The 18,744-nt window shown below is 37.8% G+C and overlaps 1 protein-coding gene across 2 annotated transcripts; it reads left to right on the top strand.

Annotated features, from left to right (window-relative positions):
* The first annotated feature begins 508 nt into the window (after positions 1-508).
* On the top strand, positions 509-17,270 carry HJURP (Holliday junction recognition protein). Of its 2 annotated transcripts, none has more exons than XM_077790523.2 (13): positions 509-643; positions 1,399-1,465; positions 3,223-3,287; positions 4,231-4,258; positions 5,604-5,659; positions 6,238-6,277; positions 9,211-9,269; positions 10,416-10,514; positions 11,257-11,317; positions 12,250-13,838; positions 14,321-14,384; positions 14,553-14,640; positions 16,650-17,270. In XM_077790523.2, the coding sequence occupies exons 1-13, from the start codon at positions 563-565 to the stop codon at positions 16,693-16,695; spliced, it is 2,343 nt and encodes a 780-aa protein (XP_077646649.2). In that variant the 5' UTR covers positions 509-562; the 3' UTR covers positions 16,696-17,270. The 2 variants fall into 2 exon arrangements, with proteins under 2 accessions (XP_077646649.2, XP_085433179.1); XM_085577053.1 differs by having other exon boundaries at positions 12,247-13,838.
* The last annotated feature ends 1,474 nt before the right edge of the window (positions 17,271-18,744 follow it).

Below are 18,744 nucleotides of genomic sequence, written 5' to 3'. Positions count from 1 at the left end.
TATTCCCCACAGGCCTGCAGCTTCAGGGAGTAACTGGAGAGTAACTGGGGAGGGCGTGACCGCCGGGCACCGAAGGCCAAATCCCGCAGCCCCGACCCGTCCGGCCGCCCGTGCCGAACCCCACGGAGGCACCAGGCTCTGTAAATCTCTGCAGGAGCTGCGCGGCCCGGCCCGCGCCTCCTTCTCCGCCATTGCCACACAGGCCGCGCGCCCAGCCAGCGCCGTGCGCCGCAGCCAATGGGAGCCCGCCCGCCGGCCCCGCAACCAATGGGAGACCGGAGCCAGCCGCTGCCGCCGGCCCTGCAGCCAATGGGAGAGCGCGGCCAGCCGATGTTGACAGCACCCGAATCCAGGACTCGGCAGCGGAGTGATCGGGCATTCAGCAGCGCCAGCAACCAATCAGAATACAAACCCTGCCCACCGCGGGATCCCATTGGTTACACGCCAGACCGGATCGGCGCAACAGCCAATCGGCGGCGGCGGAGGGGCAGCGCGCGCGGTTTGAATCGGGGCGGGAGCGGCCGGCCGCGGCGTGTGGGGGCGGCCGGAGCCGTGCCCCGGCATGGACAGCGACGCGATGCAGGGCGGGCTGCGGCGCAACGAGGCCCGCTTCATGGCTACCATGAGCCGCATCCTGGAGGAGGTGAGCTACGGGAAGCGCTGCCTGGGGGCAGCCGGTCCGTGCTGCGCCGTGCCTTGGCAGGAGCGGGCCGGCAAGCGCCAGCGCCCGGGATGCAGCAGGACGGACAGCCGGCACTGACCGTGCTGGGTACGCGACTCGGTGCCCTCATAGTGTCCTTAACCCCCATTAGCTTGCCTAAGACAGGGGGTTTTCAACGACAAAAAACAAAAGCAACAAAAAAAGTGGGGTACTCGCTCCGTGAATCCCTTGTGAGTCGTTCTGTGTTCCTCTCCCAGCGCAGGCACACGCGTTTATCCCGGGATGCGGCTTTCCCCTTCGGGAAATGTCTTGTGCCGCCGCCAGGTTAAATCGGGCTCTAGAAGGATTTTCTCGGCTTTTTGTTCTTTTTTTTTTTTTTTTTTTTTTTTTTTTTAACATGTCATGACGTGCTAGTTTTAGCTGGCGGCTGCTATTAGTTTCTACAGCAGGCGTTTGAGTGAAATTCTCAGCGACTTAACTGCATTTTAAAACCCTTTGGAGCCCTGGCTTATGCCTTAGGTTGAATTGCTTGCACACACGCTTAAAATACATCGGTTTCCTGTAGGAGTTAATATTTCCAGATTGCTGATTTCTAGCTTTAGCCAATAAAACAACATACTGATAACTTCATATTTAGCATAAAGCAAAAAAATTGTCCTAAAAACAAGACATAAAACAGACATTAAAGACATTACTTTGGTCATTTGTTCTAATATTTAATGCTACTTTTCTTTTAGTACAATCATCCTTTTGAAGATGACATACTTGTTTCCATGGACACTCTCACTTACGATACACCTGACGGTAAGATCTCCTTAAAGCTACAATATTTGCATAGTGTAGGTGTGGTCTTAGTAAAGCATACATGTGTTGGCAGCTACAGAATATTTAAGTGCGACAGATACTGAATTTTGTTCACTAACATATGACATTTCATACGAAGACTTTAGTAATACCAAGAGTTTACTCCTATGTGCATGTTTGTTTAATCTATTGCATGCCCCATTTTAGACAAGAAAATGGTTATTAGCAAAGTTCAGGATAAAAAATGGGCAATTTTTGGATGACATAGTGAAAAACGCCAAACACTTGGTTTTTAAAAGTTTAATAATAATAAAATGGTTATAAAAATAGTAATACAAATAGAGTAATAAAAATTTAGAGTTAGGACAATTACAAGACAATAAAAAGCAAAGACTTGTGGATGTCTGGATACTCTCAAGCCCTTAAACCACAAAAAGCATGCCTTGTGAACAAAGGAATAACCTTTAAAACAATATACTGTTGCATATTCATATATGTTTGATAGTTATGCTTACATTCTATTTAAAATAAGAAACTCTGCTATATTTCAACTGCTTCTTTTAATCCCCATGGTATCTTGGAGTCTGAGCAAGGCCTGAAGAAATTAGCTTCTGATAAGAAAACCATAAATTCTTCTTTGGAAGATTTACATGCTGTGTGACTGTTATCTCAAAGCAAGTACCTCATTCCTTTAAAAAAACCCCACAAACATAGTTTCTATTGTAACTACTAAACCTTCACTTTAACTACAAAGCTACATTTACCATACTATTAAAATGTCAATACAACACAACTAATTAATATAATACATATAGTAACTATCTGCATAGAGACATTTAATATGCATTACAGACTCTAGTATACTACCAAGAGTTTACTCCTATGTGCATGTTTAGTCTATTACATGCCTCATTTTAGACAAGACAAGGGTTATTAGCAAAGTTCAGGATAAAAAATAGGTAATTTTTGGATGACATGAAGGAAGAAAATTGAAAATGGAATAGACTGTAAGGAAGTAAAGGAGCTTCCGAAGCAAAAGAAGCTTTTAGCAGCTTTTCCTTGAAAATCACTTCTGTGACTGGCCTCCCTCTTCACCAAAAATCAAGCCCTATCAAAAGTACCACATACATGAATTGCCACATCAGTTTTTGTAACTTACTGGAGAGATTGGGGATGTACCAGATGTGCACCAAAGGTTTTTACAGACTGGCAGGCTTGCATCTCGTATCTGTTATCCATTGGGAGCGGGAGGCAACATTCATAGAGTACTCTGATAGATGATGTTGCTGTACAGCTTTGGATTTGTAAAGGTTTGGTTATGCTTTTGGGTTAGTGGCATCTGTTCAATATGGAATGAATATGGATCTCAGTCCTGAAGAGCTTTAACTAGGGCTTTAACTAACCTCAGATACCATGGAGTCTGCCTTCATCAACTAAAATCTAGAAACTAAAATAATTTACCTTTTTTTCCCATCTTGGTAGAATATGGGGCTGTAATGCTCTTTGGATTTTAGCTCAGTCTTGTTAGACTCAGCATGTGATTATCTTTTTTGTCTTGCCTGCCTTCACATCTTGAATTACCATATTCTCCTTATGTTTTCCTTTAAATTTTTATTTCAGCAAATGTGGTGGACAGCTCAGATTTGCTAATGCTATGTTATTCTGGAATATGTTCTTCCTAAATGTTTGTTAGAGTGATATTCAGTATAGGTGGTATTATAATATGTGGTAATACTGTTGATTTTTGTTTTTTCTAGGACCTAAACAATGGGAGAAAGTGTCACGGAAGGATGCTAGAAAATGGAAAAAGAAAATATTTAAGGTATTTAATAATACAGTCCTACCATGCAGCCAAAATGCAGCAATATTTCTTCATGGATGTATAGGTAGATATGATTATATTCCAATCTTACCTTTGCCATATAATATTTTCAGAGGTATTGAAGAGGTTAACATCTGCTTTGAAATAGAGTTTTAGGATAGATTAAGATTTTTCTGAAGCTTTAGGCTAAAATAGATGACCATTTATCAGTGGTTAGCACCACTAGTAAACCTGGAGAATTTTTTTTTTCAATTGGTGTCTGTTAGGAATGTCTAGTTTTGGAACTCATTAGAATGTTTTCAGTGCAGTTAAAGCATTGAATCAATTTATCTTTGCTCAGGTAATCAGCTCTTTGATTCCTCAGGGGCTTCTGGTTTCATCTTTACTTGCCTTTTTTCTTCCCTGTGAAATAATGCCAGATTAATTAAAGAATCTTTGCAGTGTCACCAGCCAGTGTGTCAGGTAAGCCCATGGCCTGTATGGTGTGCCTTGGCAGTTAACCCAGAGCTGTTCTGAACAGCACAGAGTGAGGGCATGAGGAATGCAATTCAATCTGAGGGAACAAGAGTGCATTTAATGGAGACCACCAAGAGCCTCTAGTTTGGGTTTCCTTTCCACTCCTGGTAATACCTCATGCACAGTCTACAAAGCATTTCTGCACAAGTTTCCCGACCAAATCCATAAAAGACTGTGAGGGAAATTCTCTGTCTTAGCCTCTTATGTGGGCCGAGGTATGTTCTTGCAGTGACTTTAGCAGCAAGAGTAAGGGAAAGAGTAAATTATCAGGTAAGTTTTACCAGACACTTGTGGCTTTTCTGGTCAGGCCAGGGCAATCCTGAGCAAATCACATGGTTTTGTAGCTGTGGGCTATACTAAAGTAAATAAAGAAAATGGTTAAAATTATTGTGCTTTTCTTTGATTATTCTTTTTTATTCTATTGCAGCGTAATAGTCAAAGACCAAGGATCACAGGTATTGTTTGTTTAAAAAAAAATCCTGTTATAAATTATCTTAGGCCAAGAGTCTTGACTTAAACGAAGGTTTCAGGTTCATGCTAAACCCTTTAGGCTACTGACTGGGCTTTGTGTGAGAAACCATCTAGTAAATCATCAGTACTTCTGTTCAAGTTGTTAAATTTGGGTGAACCCTTTTCTCATAATAAAAAAAACAAGCTTGGATAGATTTGTATTTATGCATGTATTTATATTTATTCCATAGAAAATAGAATCTCACAGATTTTATCCTGTTTAAGAAAGCCATACCTTGCTCCGAGTTTTTAAATATATTGCAGCTCTCAATGTGGGAGGACCAGGTATGTTAAATTCCAGACTCGCAGAGAAGTGGTATTTCTATCATATATATATTACCTGCTTAAAATGGCTTTTTTCTGTGAGAATTTTTTTGGAAACACAGTATGCTCTGTGGTGTTTCATAGATCATGCTCAGTAAGTGATTTCAACTGGAGACGACTTTGTTCTTCTAATTTCTTCTGTTCCCAATCCAGCTATCTTTGGAAAAGGCACAATTCAGCTTCTAAAAGGCTGTTTTTGAACAAGTAATACAGTAGTGTTTTGCAAAGGCATGAAGATTAATTTCCAGAGAAGGTTACAACCTTAAGCCAGAGCCTTCTAGGTATATGCTTGTTGAATTTTTTGAGAGAGTGATTTTATAGCCACTGGTAGGAAAATTGTGCTTAGAATAATTATCAGTGGTCTGTGTCCAAATTTGAGGCAATCATGGGGGATTTTTTCAGGATTTCTCCTCCTCACTTTATTGGTTTATGCTTTATTTAAGTAAATAACAGAAGAGGGAATATCCTTAAATTAACTGTCAGACAATAGCAGGTAGGGTTGACCACTGAGAAGACTGTCTGACAAATTTGGGCTAAAACTTAAAGCAAAATGTCTTCAATTTCATGCAAAAAAGTTCAAAATAATAGACTTGTTTTGGAATAATCAAATGCTGAAGAGACAATTTTGAAAGCGGTTTGAGCCAACCAAGGAGATCACACTCCACTGTAAAAATAGCGCACACGGTGTTAGAAGATATGCACAGGTGCCTTGAACAGGAAGCACACAAAACAGGTTTTCTGCACTCTTCAACACTGATAAAAAGTGTGCTGGAGTACTTTGGTTTGTGTTTCATTATAGTGTGATTGGCCTGAGTGAATCAGAAAAAGAAACTAATTACTAGAGCCACTGGTGATAGGACATAAATGGAGGGAAAAGTAAAAGAAATTGAAAACAGAAGTAACAAGAGAGGCTAAGCATTATAAAAGTAATAGAGCTTTTTTTTTTTCCCTCCCTTTCATGCTAAGAAATATCAGAGGAACAGAGCAGTGGTGTTGAAGATGTGCACCCAACAGTACACCAGGTATGGGTGCTGCATTCCATCTGTTTAGATGGAGTGTTCCAGGCCAGGCTGGGGAGGCTTGGAGCAATCTGCCATCACAGAGGGGTTGGTACGAGATGATCTTTAAGGTCCCTTCCAACCCCATCCTGTCAGCCTCTTTGGGAAAATGTGTTGATGGAGTCAAAAGCTAAGAAATCATTTGTGAGCAGGTGGTCCTGTATCATGATACCTATACTGGATTTCTACTGAATTATTAGGTTTATTTGAAGGGGGATGGGGACAGCAGTTGGATATAGGCTTTTAACCATCAAGTACCTTTTTAGTTAGGCAACATGTGAGTGTAACTTTAAAACGTATTCTTTGTAAAATCTGTGTAGTCTAGAATAACTTCTTTTGACTCAAAGTAAGTTTGTGTATAGACTTGTTAATAAAGGTGGTGTGAGTTGATCAGAATTTGTGGAATACAACTGTGTTTGTTTCACCACTACCACCACCCCCCCAAAAAAAATTGAGGAAGTAGTGGAAGCAGAAAAATTCTATGGGCTAATTAAGATAGCTTAATCTACCAGCTATTAAAATTCCTTTCATGTGCTTTTAAGGAATCTTCTGAGAACCCTGGTATGGAAATACCAAATACAGGTGGGTTTTTTCTTTTACTACTTATCTAATCTTTATTTCACTTTACTTTGAAAGATGCAAATAGCTTTTTCATCACTTTGTAATACAGTAAACTTAGTTTGCATACATGTTCTGTACCCTTTCAGAAGGTAGAGAATAGGAATTGCAAGAGTCTGAGGTATGGGTAGTTTTATGAAATCAGTTTTTATATTCTTCACTGAAATTTTAGTCCTGGTTCCCTGATACATTGAGAGTCAATGTGGAATGTGTTCAACAGTTCTTTCCCAATAAAGGAAGGAACAATTAAAAAAAAACCTTGGTCTAGGTGTCAGTAGATGTTTTATTAGGAGTCAACATAGATACACTGAATATTAGGGGAGTGGTAAACAGAGGTTTGCAGTCAGTTGCAGCAATTCAGTGCCGTGAAGATTTTTAGCAAGGTTTTGACCTTGTATTCCCAAATAATTATTTGATTCTGTTAATTAGTGGAAACTGACTTTGACTTTTTTTTTTTTTTTTTTATAACGGGTATTATTCGACATTTTTGATTCTTGAGTGAATGAAAACTTCTACTGATTTTCATAAACTGAGCTATGGCTAGGCAGTAGCCAGTAGTTAATGGCTGAAAGAGGAGTTGCAGTAGAATTTGGTTAGTTTGGGGTTTAAGTACTCTGGTATTAAATTAGCTTGTTGATCTCAGTAGCTGCCTTTAAGGCTGACAATTACTTCCCTGTTGAGGGAAATGTTTCCTACTGTAATTTGAGAGGATAATTTCACATAAGCATTTCAATGAGACAATAATTTTTGCCAATTTAGAAAGGACAACAATTTTTTCAACCTGCTTGATGAAACTTAGGAAAAATATTTCAGAGGCACCTGTAGCTTGGCTGCTGTAAGTTGCTTTGCCGTTTGCACTTGTGGGATAAATGAGTCCAGTGCTTCAGACTCTGGCTCTTTCATAGCAGCATACAATAAAATGATTATCCCCTTCTCCTCCTCCTCCACCTACGAATGGTCTGTGAAGAGACTGGTGAGGATTTGTAGAAACCTCAGTGAGTTCCAGCTGTCTCCAAATACAGTAAGATGTAGGAGTTAGATTCTTAGGGAGATGGGATTGGATTCCTCACAAAAAGATGGAGTGCACTGAGGTGTTTAAGATGTGTGGTGCTTTGGCTTTTGGTTGTTTTGGTGTGTTTTTTCAGGGCTTATTTTCTTGGTTGGGTTTTGGTGGTTTTTTGATATTTAAAAGTTTACCAATAGGGCATACTAACTTAAGAAAATAATCTCTCTTCAGCTGTTTTAGCTAAAATTTTAATTTTGGGCAAGTGATTTCCATTTTTAGTGTTTGTACAGTATACTTCACACTTCTCAGTGAAGGCAGAGTTTCTTCCAGGTGTTATACACAGTTTTTGTGTTGAAAGTGTGCAGAGCTTGTCTACAGCAGGTAAAAGTCAAGTGGAACAGTTCTCACCTGGGCGTGCAAGTATTAGTCTGTCCTTAATAGGGCAAGTTATTAGGACTACCCTCTTGCTTTCTCAGGAAGTAGCATAGCAGAGTACATCAACAATAACTTGTATATAACAATTACTTGTATCCGCTATCACAGAAAACTGAATTAATTTGGAGAAAGGAATCAGTAAGTTATAACTTAGGGAATAATAGTGTTTTGGATGCACCTCCTCTGAAATAGTTTTCTGTAAAAAACAACATATTTTTGACAGAGAAAGGTGGGAGTTTTTTGGGGTTTTTTTCCTCACTGTTCTCCCTTTGAGGTGCAAAGGTGTTACTGAATAGCCCTTTGGTCTTTAAAACCACTTTCCAATTCCCTTGAGAGAATACTTTTATTTCTCCATTCTGTGCCATGGCCTTCTGCTAATTACTGAAGGTCCAGTGATTTGGAAGTGTGATTACAGCACTTTGAAGATCTACTGAAATTAGTTTTTTTTAAGGATTCACATTTAGAAGCATTTTCCACTTGTATACAAATCAACTCATTCTATGATATAAGCTTATTTTTAAATAGTTTATAATAGTTGTGATGGATTCAGCCACTCCTGGACGCAGGAGTTCCCTTTATCTCAAGAACTGCCCATTTTTGTAGCAATCCAGTCTGTTCATCCTGATGAACATTTAGGAAGCAATCTGACAGGTGTGTGCCCAATTATACTGGAGGGAGATTGTATGGCAGAAAGAGTAGTGACAGTTTAAGAGTAGTATGATGAGGTATCATAACCAGGTTTATTTTCACTCAGAAGTTCCAGGGTTATTCTCCTCTCCTTTTTCCTTCCCTCTGGTGAGTTCAGGGAAATTCAGCAATCTGGGCTGAAAATGCTGTCATCTATTTTATGCTCATGGATGACTGATTTTAGCTAATGATGAACTGGAAGGTCTGGCTACGTCGAGGAAACAAATATTTTCTTGCATTTCATTCACAAAAGCACCCACAGAATGCCTCAACCTGAGTTAAAAGATTCAGACTTGTTTTTTCATATTCTCAAGTGTGCCCTCTTTCTCACTTTGTGAGTTCTAAGGTGGTCTGGACAACAGGAAGCTACTAAGAGGAAGTGTGAGAGAAAGTCCTTACTATCTTTGTTGGGATATTTAGGAATGTAGTGGGGATTCTGCATTAATGATTAATGAATCTTAGAGAGCAACAAAAGAAAGAACATTAAAAGTGTTTTCCTCTTTGTAATGTTTAATATAAATCCTAAAGAACTGATTGCAAACAACTTTTTTTTACTCTTCTGTGCTCTACTGAAGTCATTTATGAACCAACAAACCATGCTTTTCAATTGGAATTGAAATGGAAAGGTAATACAGCTAAAAGTTATAGTGTAGAAAACTGTTTTCTAGAATGGAAATAGTGTACTCAATAACTTCCAGAGTGTGTGCTTAGAAACATTTCTGTTTTGAGTTCACCTGTATTTTATTTGATCTTTACCTTCAAATTGCAGATGAAGAAAGTGATGACGTAGTCTCAGTAGGAAGAAAATTTGAAGGCATTCACCTGCAGGTAAAAATTCTGGGTGTCTGATAGAATGTAATGATTCAATAGAAACTATTAATGAATTAACTATTTCACTAGTTTACATTTGCTAGATGAGTTGATACAGTCAGCAGAAGACTTGATATAGTCTGCATCTTAATGTACATTTTTAACAAGTGAGGGGTTCAATAAATAGTGACACAAAGACCAATGACAAGTGATATTATTATCTTGCTAATACCAGTGGGCCAGGGAAAGCCCTGCACTGTACTGCATCAGCAGGCAGCTCTGAGAAAGGCCTTTATAGGTAAGGAAAAATAGGAACCAGATGGATCACAAGGTGAAAACACTTAGAAGAACTATGGTCATTCACCTGAGAGTCTAGCATAAATAGGTAACATGACTTAAAGCAAATGGTAAATGTGAAATAATGGCTGCTATAACAAAAGCAGCCTGGAATCTTCTGCTGTTGCTTCCCAAACTAGACTATGGTCAGGACTAGCCAGAGTATTCACATTGCTGGGGAAAATATAACACACTTTGTGTGTGCAGCCATTTTAATCCTGTGTTCTGCTTGCTCAAATAGCATTGCCAAAATTGGGATTTACTCTCCTTACTTGTTTAACACAGTGCTGGTGTCCTCCCTCTGACAACAGCCAATGCAATCAGCTTCAGAAAGGGACACTTTGACTAATGAATTGCCTTTTCTTACAAAATTCTCTTGGAATTCACATTGAGGATCGTTGCAGAGTAGATTTTAAGTTGTATATGAGTTGTCATGGGATGGTAAGAGTACATGTCAAGATTTGCAGCTGTAATTATCAGAGCTTTGTAACCATTTTCCTTTTTTTCTCTTTTCTTTATTTGAGTGGTTTGTTTGTTGGCTTGTTTGTTTTTATCAGTGGATCTTTAAAGGCAGTGTGTGCTCTTCCCTGAATAAACTTGTTAATTATTGTTTTTTATATATCTTCACATATAGTTCCTTCTTGGGATTTGGGGTTTTTGGTTTTTTTGACGGGGGATTGTTGCCTGAGATGTATACATTAAAAATAAATTTATGCTGGTTGCATAGCCTGATCTGAAGGATACTAGTTTGCAGTAAATCAGAATAATCAGTTTGGAGTTGCCCGAGCCAATAATTTCTGTGTTTTAATAATTTTATTTTCCTTCTAGAATCTGATTGCAGATGATGGGCAAATCTTTAAGAAAGAAATAGTTCCAGTGGATGTGATAGTACAAGGTGATGGGAGAAATATTCCCAAATGGATAACGGTAACATATTTTTCCTAAGTTATTAATTTGAATAAAATAAAAACTCTTTAACTGGGTAGCAGTTAAATGAGTTCTAACGCAACTTCTCTGTGGTTCTCCCATTGTCTGTGTAGATATTGTAGGATCTTGGTGTTTTTACAGCTCTGGTATGTAAGAAACAGAGCAAATCTTTTACAAATTTGTTTTCCCTTTTGTTTTACATTTATACTTTGATCTTTGATGTGCAGGTTGATCTTTTAGCTGTCTGTTTTCCAAAAAGTCTACATCTGAGCTTCTTGGTGGGGGGGGAGAAAAAAGGATTGGCTTTGTTTTGTTTTGGGGGGTGAGGAAGATGAGAGGTGCAGTGTCATGATAGAGGTACAGCTTCTCTTTTCTGCTGGAGATGCCTGAGATGTCTAGATTATTCAGGTCTGTGTGTAGCTATAGATGTGTGGATAAATTCTTATAAAATATAAATTCCTAGCTCAAATTGATAGGGGTTAATACATGACACATAATGTATAAGTTGAAAACATAATGAATAGCTTTCCAAGAATAAACTAATAACTCCTGAAACTTCCTGCTGAAGTCTTAGACTTGATGTTTTCCACTTTGTCTGAACTTGGGTGAGCCCTTAAGGACCATGACTCTACATGACCCAGAATAGCAAGAGGCAAGAAGTCACAAGTAAGGTTTTGATGATATTTTGAACACACTCAAAACTCCAAACATTAGTTTGGTTTTTCTTTTTTTTGTTTTCCAGGTAACAACTCCAATTTCATCTAAAAGTCATCATTCAACTTCGCCCGGGCGAAAACTGCTTGGTAAAACTTAGTCTTGTCTGTTGGTCAAATATTAGTTACAAAAAGTGGTTTCATTAAAATTCATTATAAAAAAGATTTCAGTTCTTGTAAACAAAGGTGTTATTTATCTAGCTGAGAACTTCAATCACCTGGATTTCAAAGGAAACTTAGACATGATTTTGCTTATGGTAAAATGTCTTTGGAAAACAAAGCAAATAATTTACGTATATAAATCCAGCTTTTCTTATGTATCCTCAGGAACAAATATGCATTGTTGCAAAATTGGGCAGCATTTAGCTGACTGAGCAGTGGTTTTTAGTTCTGCTTATTTTAAATTCAAGGGAAGTAATACAATGGCTTTGGGTCTGCTGGCAACTGGTATTCAAAGTGGTATTTTGCCAGTGAATTTTCTTCAGAACTTTTCAGACTTAGTGCAAGCCTAAGTGTTTTAGTGTAAAGAATTTAGGCTTAACATCTACAGAAAGCATTAATTTCATAATGGTGGTTTATGAAAGCAAAAGCTGCACTTCTATTAGTCACATACAAAGCTTTCAATTAATTCAGAAAAAAAGGAGCAAAACCTTTTGGGTAAGGCTGTTACTTCTGACCAGGAGTCACAAAAACGGCAAAGAACTCATCTTCTGCAATGGATATCTGTATATTATGCTACTTTTAATAGTGTGTTTTTTCCAGTGTATTTAATTTATTTCCTCTATAATATGTGAATTCTTATGGTTAGGAAGTGTATTCATTTTTTTCTTTTGTAATAATCAGTAAGGTAATCTGAATCATATGCAGTTGGTTTTAAGTCATACATTATGCCATTGGAAGTGCCTTAATATGTTTGGATTTTTTTCTGTCTTCTGTTTTGGTTTTTGACTCATTGTAGTTTTTGGTTTTTGACTCATTGTAGTTTTTGGTTTGGTGTTTGTTTTTTTGTTTTTTTCTAGTAGGCTGTCAAGCTCCTGTCTGCAGAAAGAAGCTAGAGCTGTCAAATGAGTGTTCTTCATCCAAATATCCACAGTTACAGCATTCTGTTGTTCCCATTTCATCAAATACAATAGCCTCACCCTGGCATCAACCTTGTCCAGAACTGAGAACAACTTCATATGACAGTATCCTTGGAGAATACCAGTCTGCAGATGGGGAATGCTCCTTGAGCAATACAACTCTTGCAGACTTGTATCCAGCAATGGTAGAGATGTTTACAAAGCTCATGAAGAAGCATTCTCAGAGGATAGTGTTCAAGTACATGTTTGGACACCTACGGCTCAAAAAGAGGTATTCTAGAAGACCAAAGCTCAATGTCACTGTAGACAAAATTAGAGGGTTTGAGCCCTGTAAACTAAAGGAAGCATTTCACAGCACGTGTAGCTATGGAATTGAAGACAACCAAAATCCAACTTCTGGAAAGAAGAGCAGAGAATTCTGCTGTGACAGTTATCCCATTAGTAATTCATCTGGGCTGGTGCCTTATGGTTATACTGATACAAATGAAATCAAAATGCCCTACTCTGACTCAAGTTTAGAACAACATTTGGCATCTGAAAAAAGCCTAGAAAAATGCAAACACACTACTTTTCCTGATGTTATGGATAGATTAGGAGAGACATTTCTAGTTGAAGATAAATTACAGACTACTGCCACACCAAAGAGTTCAGAATACAGAGAAATTGAAAAACATACTTACAAACATTTATCAGAACCTAGTTTTATAACATCTACTACCAGTTCAGATTCAAGAGCATCTCATCTTGTAAAAGAGAGTAAGACTCAGAAAACTGACTCTTATGTTGGTACCTCAGAGTTGTGTTCATCTGCTTGTAGTTCCCCTGGTATTAGAAACAATTCTATCCCTATGACAAATTGTTCTCCTGCGAGATCAATATTAAATACTGTGTTTGTATATCCTCAAAAAATAAGTTCTGAAAGGCAAACTTCTTTCCAGCACAAAGACTCATTTTCCTCCTGGTTTATGAAGCAGAGTCCTTCAAGGAAGCCAAATAAATATGAAGATTCATTTGAGGAACTCTACTACAAAGTGCGTTCGGAAGAATTCCAAAAACCTTTGGCATTGACAAGACCACTTTTAAACTTGCAGAACCTTGAAGAGAAAGGAACATTAGTGAAGAGTAATCTAAGTGATTCTGGGAGGTCTGCTAAACAGTGTGATATAGAATTCGACAGACTCTTCGAGAAACTGTGTGGGGAGTCTGTTCCAAAATCTGGGCTTCAGGCAGCTTTAAATTTCAAGAAATATGAAGAAATGCAGATACCTGAAACTGTAAATGCGCTTGTTAATTCTCCTGTCCGAGCTTATCCTGCAATTTCCAGAATTAAAAGATCAAATTTTCTAAACTATCTTCCTTGTTCACCAGTAAAGCGACTGAAACTTACACCAGAACATAGTTTTTCTTCAAGGAAATGTCAGGATATTTTCCACAGTGAAAAGGGTAATCTTCAGACAGGCGGCATGGATTTCTTGAGCAAATGCAACTGTAGCAACCCCAGCTCTTTTGCTGATCACAACTGTCATTGTCAGGTATTTAAGGACCTTGCAGGAAAAAAAATTGTGCACCTTTAGATATTTGGAAAAGGGCTTAATAATGGATTAGAGCTGCAAGCTGTTTTAAGTAGGGATAGCATACTTCTGGTGCTTCTCGGTCAGTCAGCTTTTACAGCTCTGGGGACTTGGGGATATCAGGTCTCCTGGATCCCTGTGATGAAGCTCCCTATACTTAATAAATTTGAAATGGTTCTAAATGAAAGTTTTTACTCCATTTTAATAGGAAATGTCACTGGAAGAAGTGGTCTCAAATAGTGACTTGGTTATGGTGTTGTCCTGAAATGATTAATTTTATAGATGGACAAGATGAAACAAACAAATTAATCTTTATAGGGTTTCACAGGAATCATTAAACTTGTTGATTTAAATGAGACACTTATTTCCAAGTTCGGTCATTTCTTCTGAGGTAAGTTGTGAATATTTTTAATGAATGTTATATGTTGCTGCTTTATTTTCAGGGTTCTAGATCTCATGATTCTTCAGATGAAAGTTTTCTTGGTATTCCTGGCACTTCCCTGAAAGGTTCGTTTCAGACACGTTATTAATTCATGCAAGAGTATTTTCCTAAGGAAATTTGCCCATTGAAGTGTTTCCAATGTTTAAATATGCTGGTACATAAACCACATTCTGTAATGTTCATGCTACTCAACATTGTTCTTGCCCTTTTCATTCACTGTTTCTAATCACCAGAATCTGGGACTGGAGGTGCACACTCTGGTTGGCCTTCGGCAATGGAGAATTGCTGCTCTTTCAGAAATGTGAGGAAGTGTCAACCAAGGTAATAATAATCTCTTTTTTAAAGAGATTTCAAAATGAATTCTTACTCCTCTTAATAACGATACGGAGGTGACGTGCATATTTGTCAAATGGAAATGGGTGTGGGAGAGCCCTGGCTAGTCACACCTGCAGACTTGAACACTGAGAGGCAAGTGTCTGTGCTCCAGATTAGCCAGACTCCAGCAAGGAGAGCTGCTGAGCACAAGACAGTGAGATGACCTGACTGAATACCTACTGTAATCCTTATCTGGCGTTCATGATAAAGGCAGCTATTATTTTAGTTATGCTATGGAATTGTTTTGATCGTGCCTCTGTGTGGCTCTGTGTTTAAGCAGCCATTTAAAAGGACTTGCAGAAGTTGGCCTCTATGCAGCTGGGCATCACTACATCACTACCTGCATTTTGGCTCTGTGTGAGCAAGCAGTGCCTCTGTTTGGGGCATGTCAGGGATCCTCTCCTCCTGCTGTTATCACTACTGGCTGTGTATTCAGATCTCTGGAAGCAGGACACTTGTCTCTGTTCCCTGAATACTGGCTTCAAATGTCTGGTTTTCATAAAAAATAGGTAATTTATAAGGGATTATCAAGCCTCAGATCTCTTGGATTGTTAATTACAAACATTTAATATTCTAAGGATTTAAAAATCTTTAAAAGCTCTCTAAAAAAATCCTAATTTTATTTACCAAAACATTTTTGATGTGCTTTTTTGCCGTAAGTGTAATTTGTCACCAGACACTGTTGGCTTCCCAAGCTCATTCAAGAAATATTTTCACTATGATTGAGCTCATCATATGGGTAATATCAACATTAACTGACAATATTTGAATTAGAAATTCAAAGGAAGGCTGAAAGCATTTTCTAAACTATTTGTATGGAGAATTTAACTAGAAAAGAAGTTTAATGATGTAAAGAAATAGTTTCAGTTTAAGCAAAGATGGAGTTGAAATTTAGAGGCTTGCATTACAAATACATAAAATATTGATAAATATTATATTTGGATTATTTCTTATATAATGGAAAATTGGAGACAAACTGATGAGTATGCAGGATGTTTCTGTGATTTGAGTATGCCCACTTAGCTGAGCAAAGTTCTTCTCAGGTCTTGGATTTCCTTTTTTTTCCTTACTGTGTCATCCTGTCTCCCCATACAAAACAGCCATTGTTATTGTTTTTTAAAGGAAATGGTTTTTCTCTCTTTAATCCATATAAGAAGTCAAGATTTCAGAGTTTTCTTCCAAGTCATCTGGAATGAAATCTATTTCTTTCTTCTTTACTTACACAAATACATGTTTGCTGATTTGTAGCCAAAATGGACTGTCAGCTGGAAAGCTTCCTGAGGCCCTGTGGTGTGATATTTTTAGCTTTCTATGGTTCCCAGCAGTGAAGCTTTTTAATGGCTTCAGATCCCTCAGATGTTTAATGTCTAAGCCACGTGGAAAAATGCTCTATTTTGTAATGAATGGTTGTGAAAAGGAATAATGTCTTTCTAACTGGAACCAACCAGATTGACTTATCTAGAAGATGATTATGAAAGAGATTTCTAAAAAGGAAATGTTCATATCTAAGGAACTCTTCTTCAGCTCTGTGTGAATGCTGTCCTACAGTTTTACTGTTATATTTAATTGTCACATGTAAACCAAATTAGTTTAAAATAGGAGAGAAAATTTATGCAATTTCTTAAGTAATATGCAAGGGGTTCTCACTTGTCTTTACCTTTTAACTAGTTGTGAATGCACTCCAAGATTGCATCTCAAAGTTTAATGGATATACATAACTTGGATTGATCTAGTAGCACTACTGAGGCATTAAAATGACATAGCATGAAAAGCTTCCTCTCCATCTGAAAGCACATAGGAAAGCAGACAAGGAGCCCTGCTGCTGTTCACAGTCAAGATGTTCAGATACCTTGCTTTGACAATTTATTTCAATTTCATCCTGTTCATTGAAGTTTCAGCAAATTTGTGTAATTTACTCCATCATCTAAACAGAGGTTTTGGATTTTTTTCCCTAGGGTGTACAGAAAACTAAGCTACAGTGATGGAAAAGACCAATCGTGATAATCCCTTGGATGACTCTGGTTAAAGCTCACCAAAAAGCATTAATGCACTGTTACAGTGGAAAATGTTTTATATAGGTTGTGTTTTATTCAGTGTTGTTTCTACTGAGAACCAGGGATGTATGGTTCTATATAAGCAATACGCAACTAGTTCTGATTTATACTTTCTTGTAGTTCAAATCTTTGAGAAAGGTTTCATCCCTTTAACAGCACTCTTCTTCCTCAATTAATGGCTAAGGAATTTTATATTTGACAGTATTTGTAATAACAGAATGTGATCTGTATTCTTATTTGCTGATAAGCTTTGATTCTAACTGTGGTAATAATAAGGAACAAGCTCATTTACCTAAATTGCTGCTTATTCATGTTTTTCGTATATATCACTGCAGACCCAAAAATAACTGCTATTTCCTATGACTTGACTGTGCTATGCAATGTTAATGTTAAAATCTTCCAGAGTTGATTGTTCAATAAGATTTTATGGTTTTTATTAGATTTGATAATTGCATTCTGTGTTTTGACAAAATTGTACCTGACACAGTCTATGTCCTAAATAAAAAAACTGTTCTGAACAAATACCTGCCTTCAACATTTTATTTCACCTGTGTGAATTCTCAGGAGGAGTTTGTAAACCTGAATGAGCAAATCCATGGGAATGTGGTGGGAGGGTCCCACAGGTTTTCCCTGCTGTGGCCTTTCTTGTCAGGGGATTGATTGTGTTAGTGCTGTCAGAGCAGGTATTTGCTGTTTTATCAGCACTGTTCCTCGTTAGCTTTCTAAGCTTCAGAAAAGGAAGAAATTGGCTTTCTTTGGCTTTATTTCCAGACACACAGGAGGGTTTTATTTTAGCTCTCAAAACCAAAATCTTGTTATCTTAAGTATTGTTCTGGAATAGGACAAGAAGCCAGCTTTGGTGAGGTTTTCTCTGCAATAAGAGCTTCTGCACACACATTCCATCCTTTGTAATTTGGATATTATGTGTCTTTCCGTGACAGTAGCAAAATAGTGTCTTTTAGAAATGCTTTTGGGGCTCTTTTTTCTTCCTTTTCCTGACATGGATGCACTGTAGGGAATATATGTTATGAACTGTCTTCCTCTTAGATTTGTTGAGGTCATTATTTCCCAGTATTGATACACTAGTACTGAGAGATTACATAATTCATTCTTTTCTAAAGTAATTTAGAAGTCAATTGGAATTGGGTTTTGGACCTGTTCTGAATCTAGGTATGACTTCTACACAGCAGCTTCAGTGCAACTCAGACAGGTAAGGAAGGTAAGTTGGTTTATTCAACATAGCAAAACTGTCTTCATGAAGATTACTTTGAAATAATTTAACGAGGTCATTCTTGGAAAACCTTTAAGTGTTGGAAGATAAGATCATATAAATGCCATGTTTTGGGTGCTAGCAGTAGCAAAAAAGGGAGAAAGAGTTTCTATTTTTAGTGTTGATTCTCCTATGCCGTGGAAGCCAGCAGACTCTTAAAATTATGATACAAGCAAAAGTCTGTTGTTTTTCCTAATACTGTCTAGCCAGGTACATCTGCAGTGGTTATCAAATGCTGTAATTACTGATGGAATACATCTGCCTCATCTTACAAAGATGTCAATGGTGTTACCTGACCTCTCATGTTTTGAGTTCCATTCTTCTACCCTTCCAAAGATTTGCTTTTTCCCACCATACTTCCTCTTTTTTACTCATTCTTTCTTTACTGTTCTGTTGAATTGGTACTTGAATGCTAAGCTTACTGTTAATAAGAAAAAGCTTTACACTGCTTCATTTTCCTATAAAATTTTTTTTAAGGAACAGTGGAAAAACATGACGTTACTAAGTGTCAATCTAGAATCTAGCCTCTTATAATTAGTTGAAACTTGCTTTATATGTAAAGAATTTAATTAGTATATGATAGTTTATGTAGTTCTTTAATGTCTTGAAGATGGAACAATATTGAACATGCTTTTTTACGTAAGGATTCAGTAGTCACTTGAAAACACCCCAAAACTCGTTAAAAATTAGGTTGTTTGCTTATTTAAGCAGATGGAGGGTAAAAAA

This window comes from Lonchura striata, chromosome 1 (assembly GCF_050655825.1).
Source record: "Lonchura striata isolate lonStrDom1 chromosome 1, ASM5065582v1, whole genome shotgun sequence".
Taxonomy (NCBI): Eukaryota; Metazoa; Chordata; class Aves; order Passeriformes; family Estrildidae; genus Lonchura; species Lonchura striata.
This window is presented reverse-complemented; position numbering and strand designations above follow the sequence as displayed.

What these genes read in the sequence shown, in the direction of transcription:
- HJURP (XM_085577053.1), top strand. Translation starts at nt 563, where the DNA reads ATGGACAGCGACGCGATGCAGGGCGGGCTGCGGCGCAACGAGGCCCGC. An exon ending in GCCCGGGCGAAAACTGCTTG is followed by an intron (nt 11,318 to 12,246) that starts GTAAAACTTAGT and finishes GTTTTTTTCTAG; the next exon opens with TAGGCTGTCAAGCTCCTGTC. An exon ending in GTGAGGAAGTGTCAACCAAG is followed by an intron (nt 14,641 to 16,649) that starts GTAATAATAATC and finishes TTTTTTCCCTAG; the next exon opens with GGTGTACAGAAAACTAAGCT.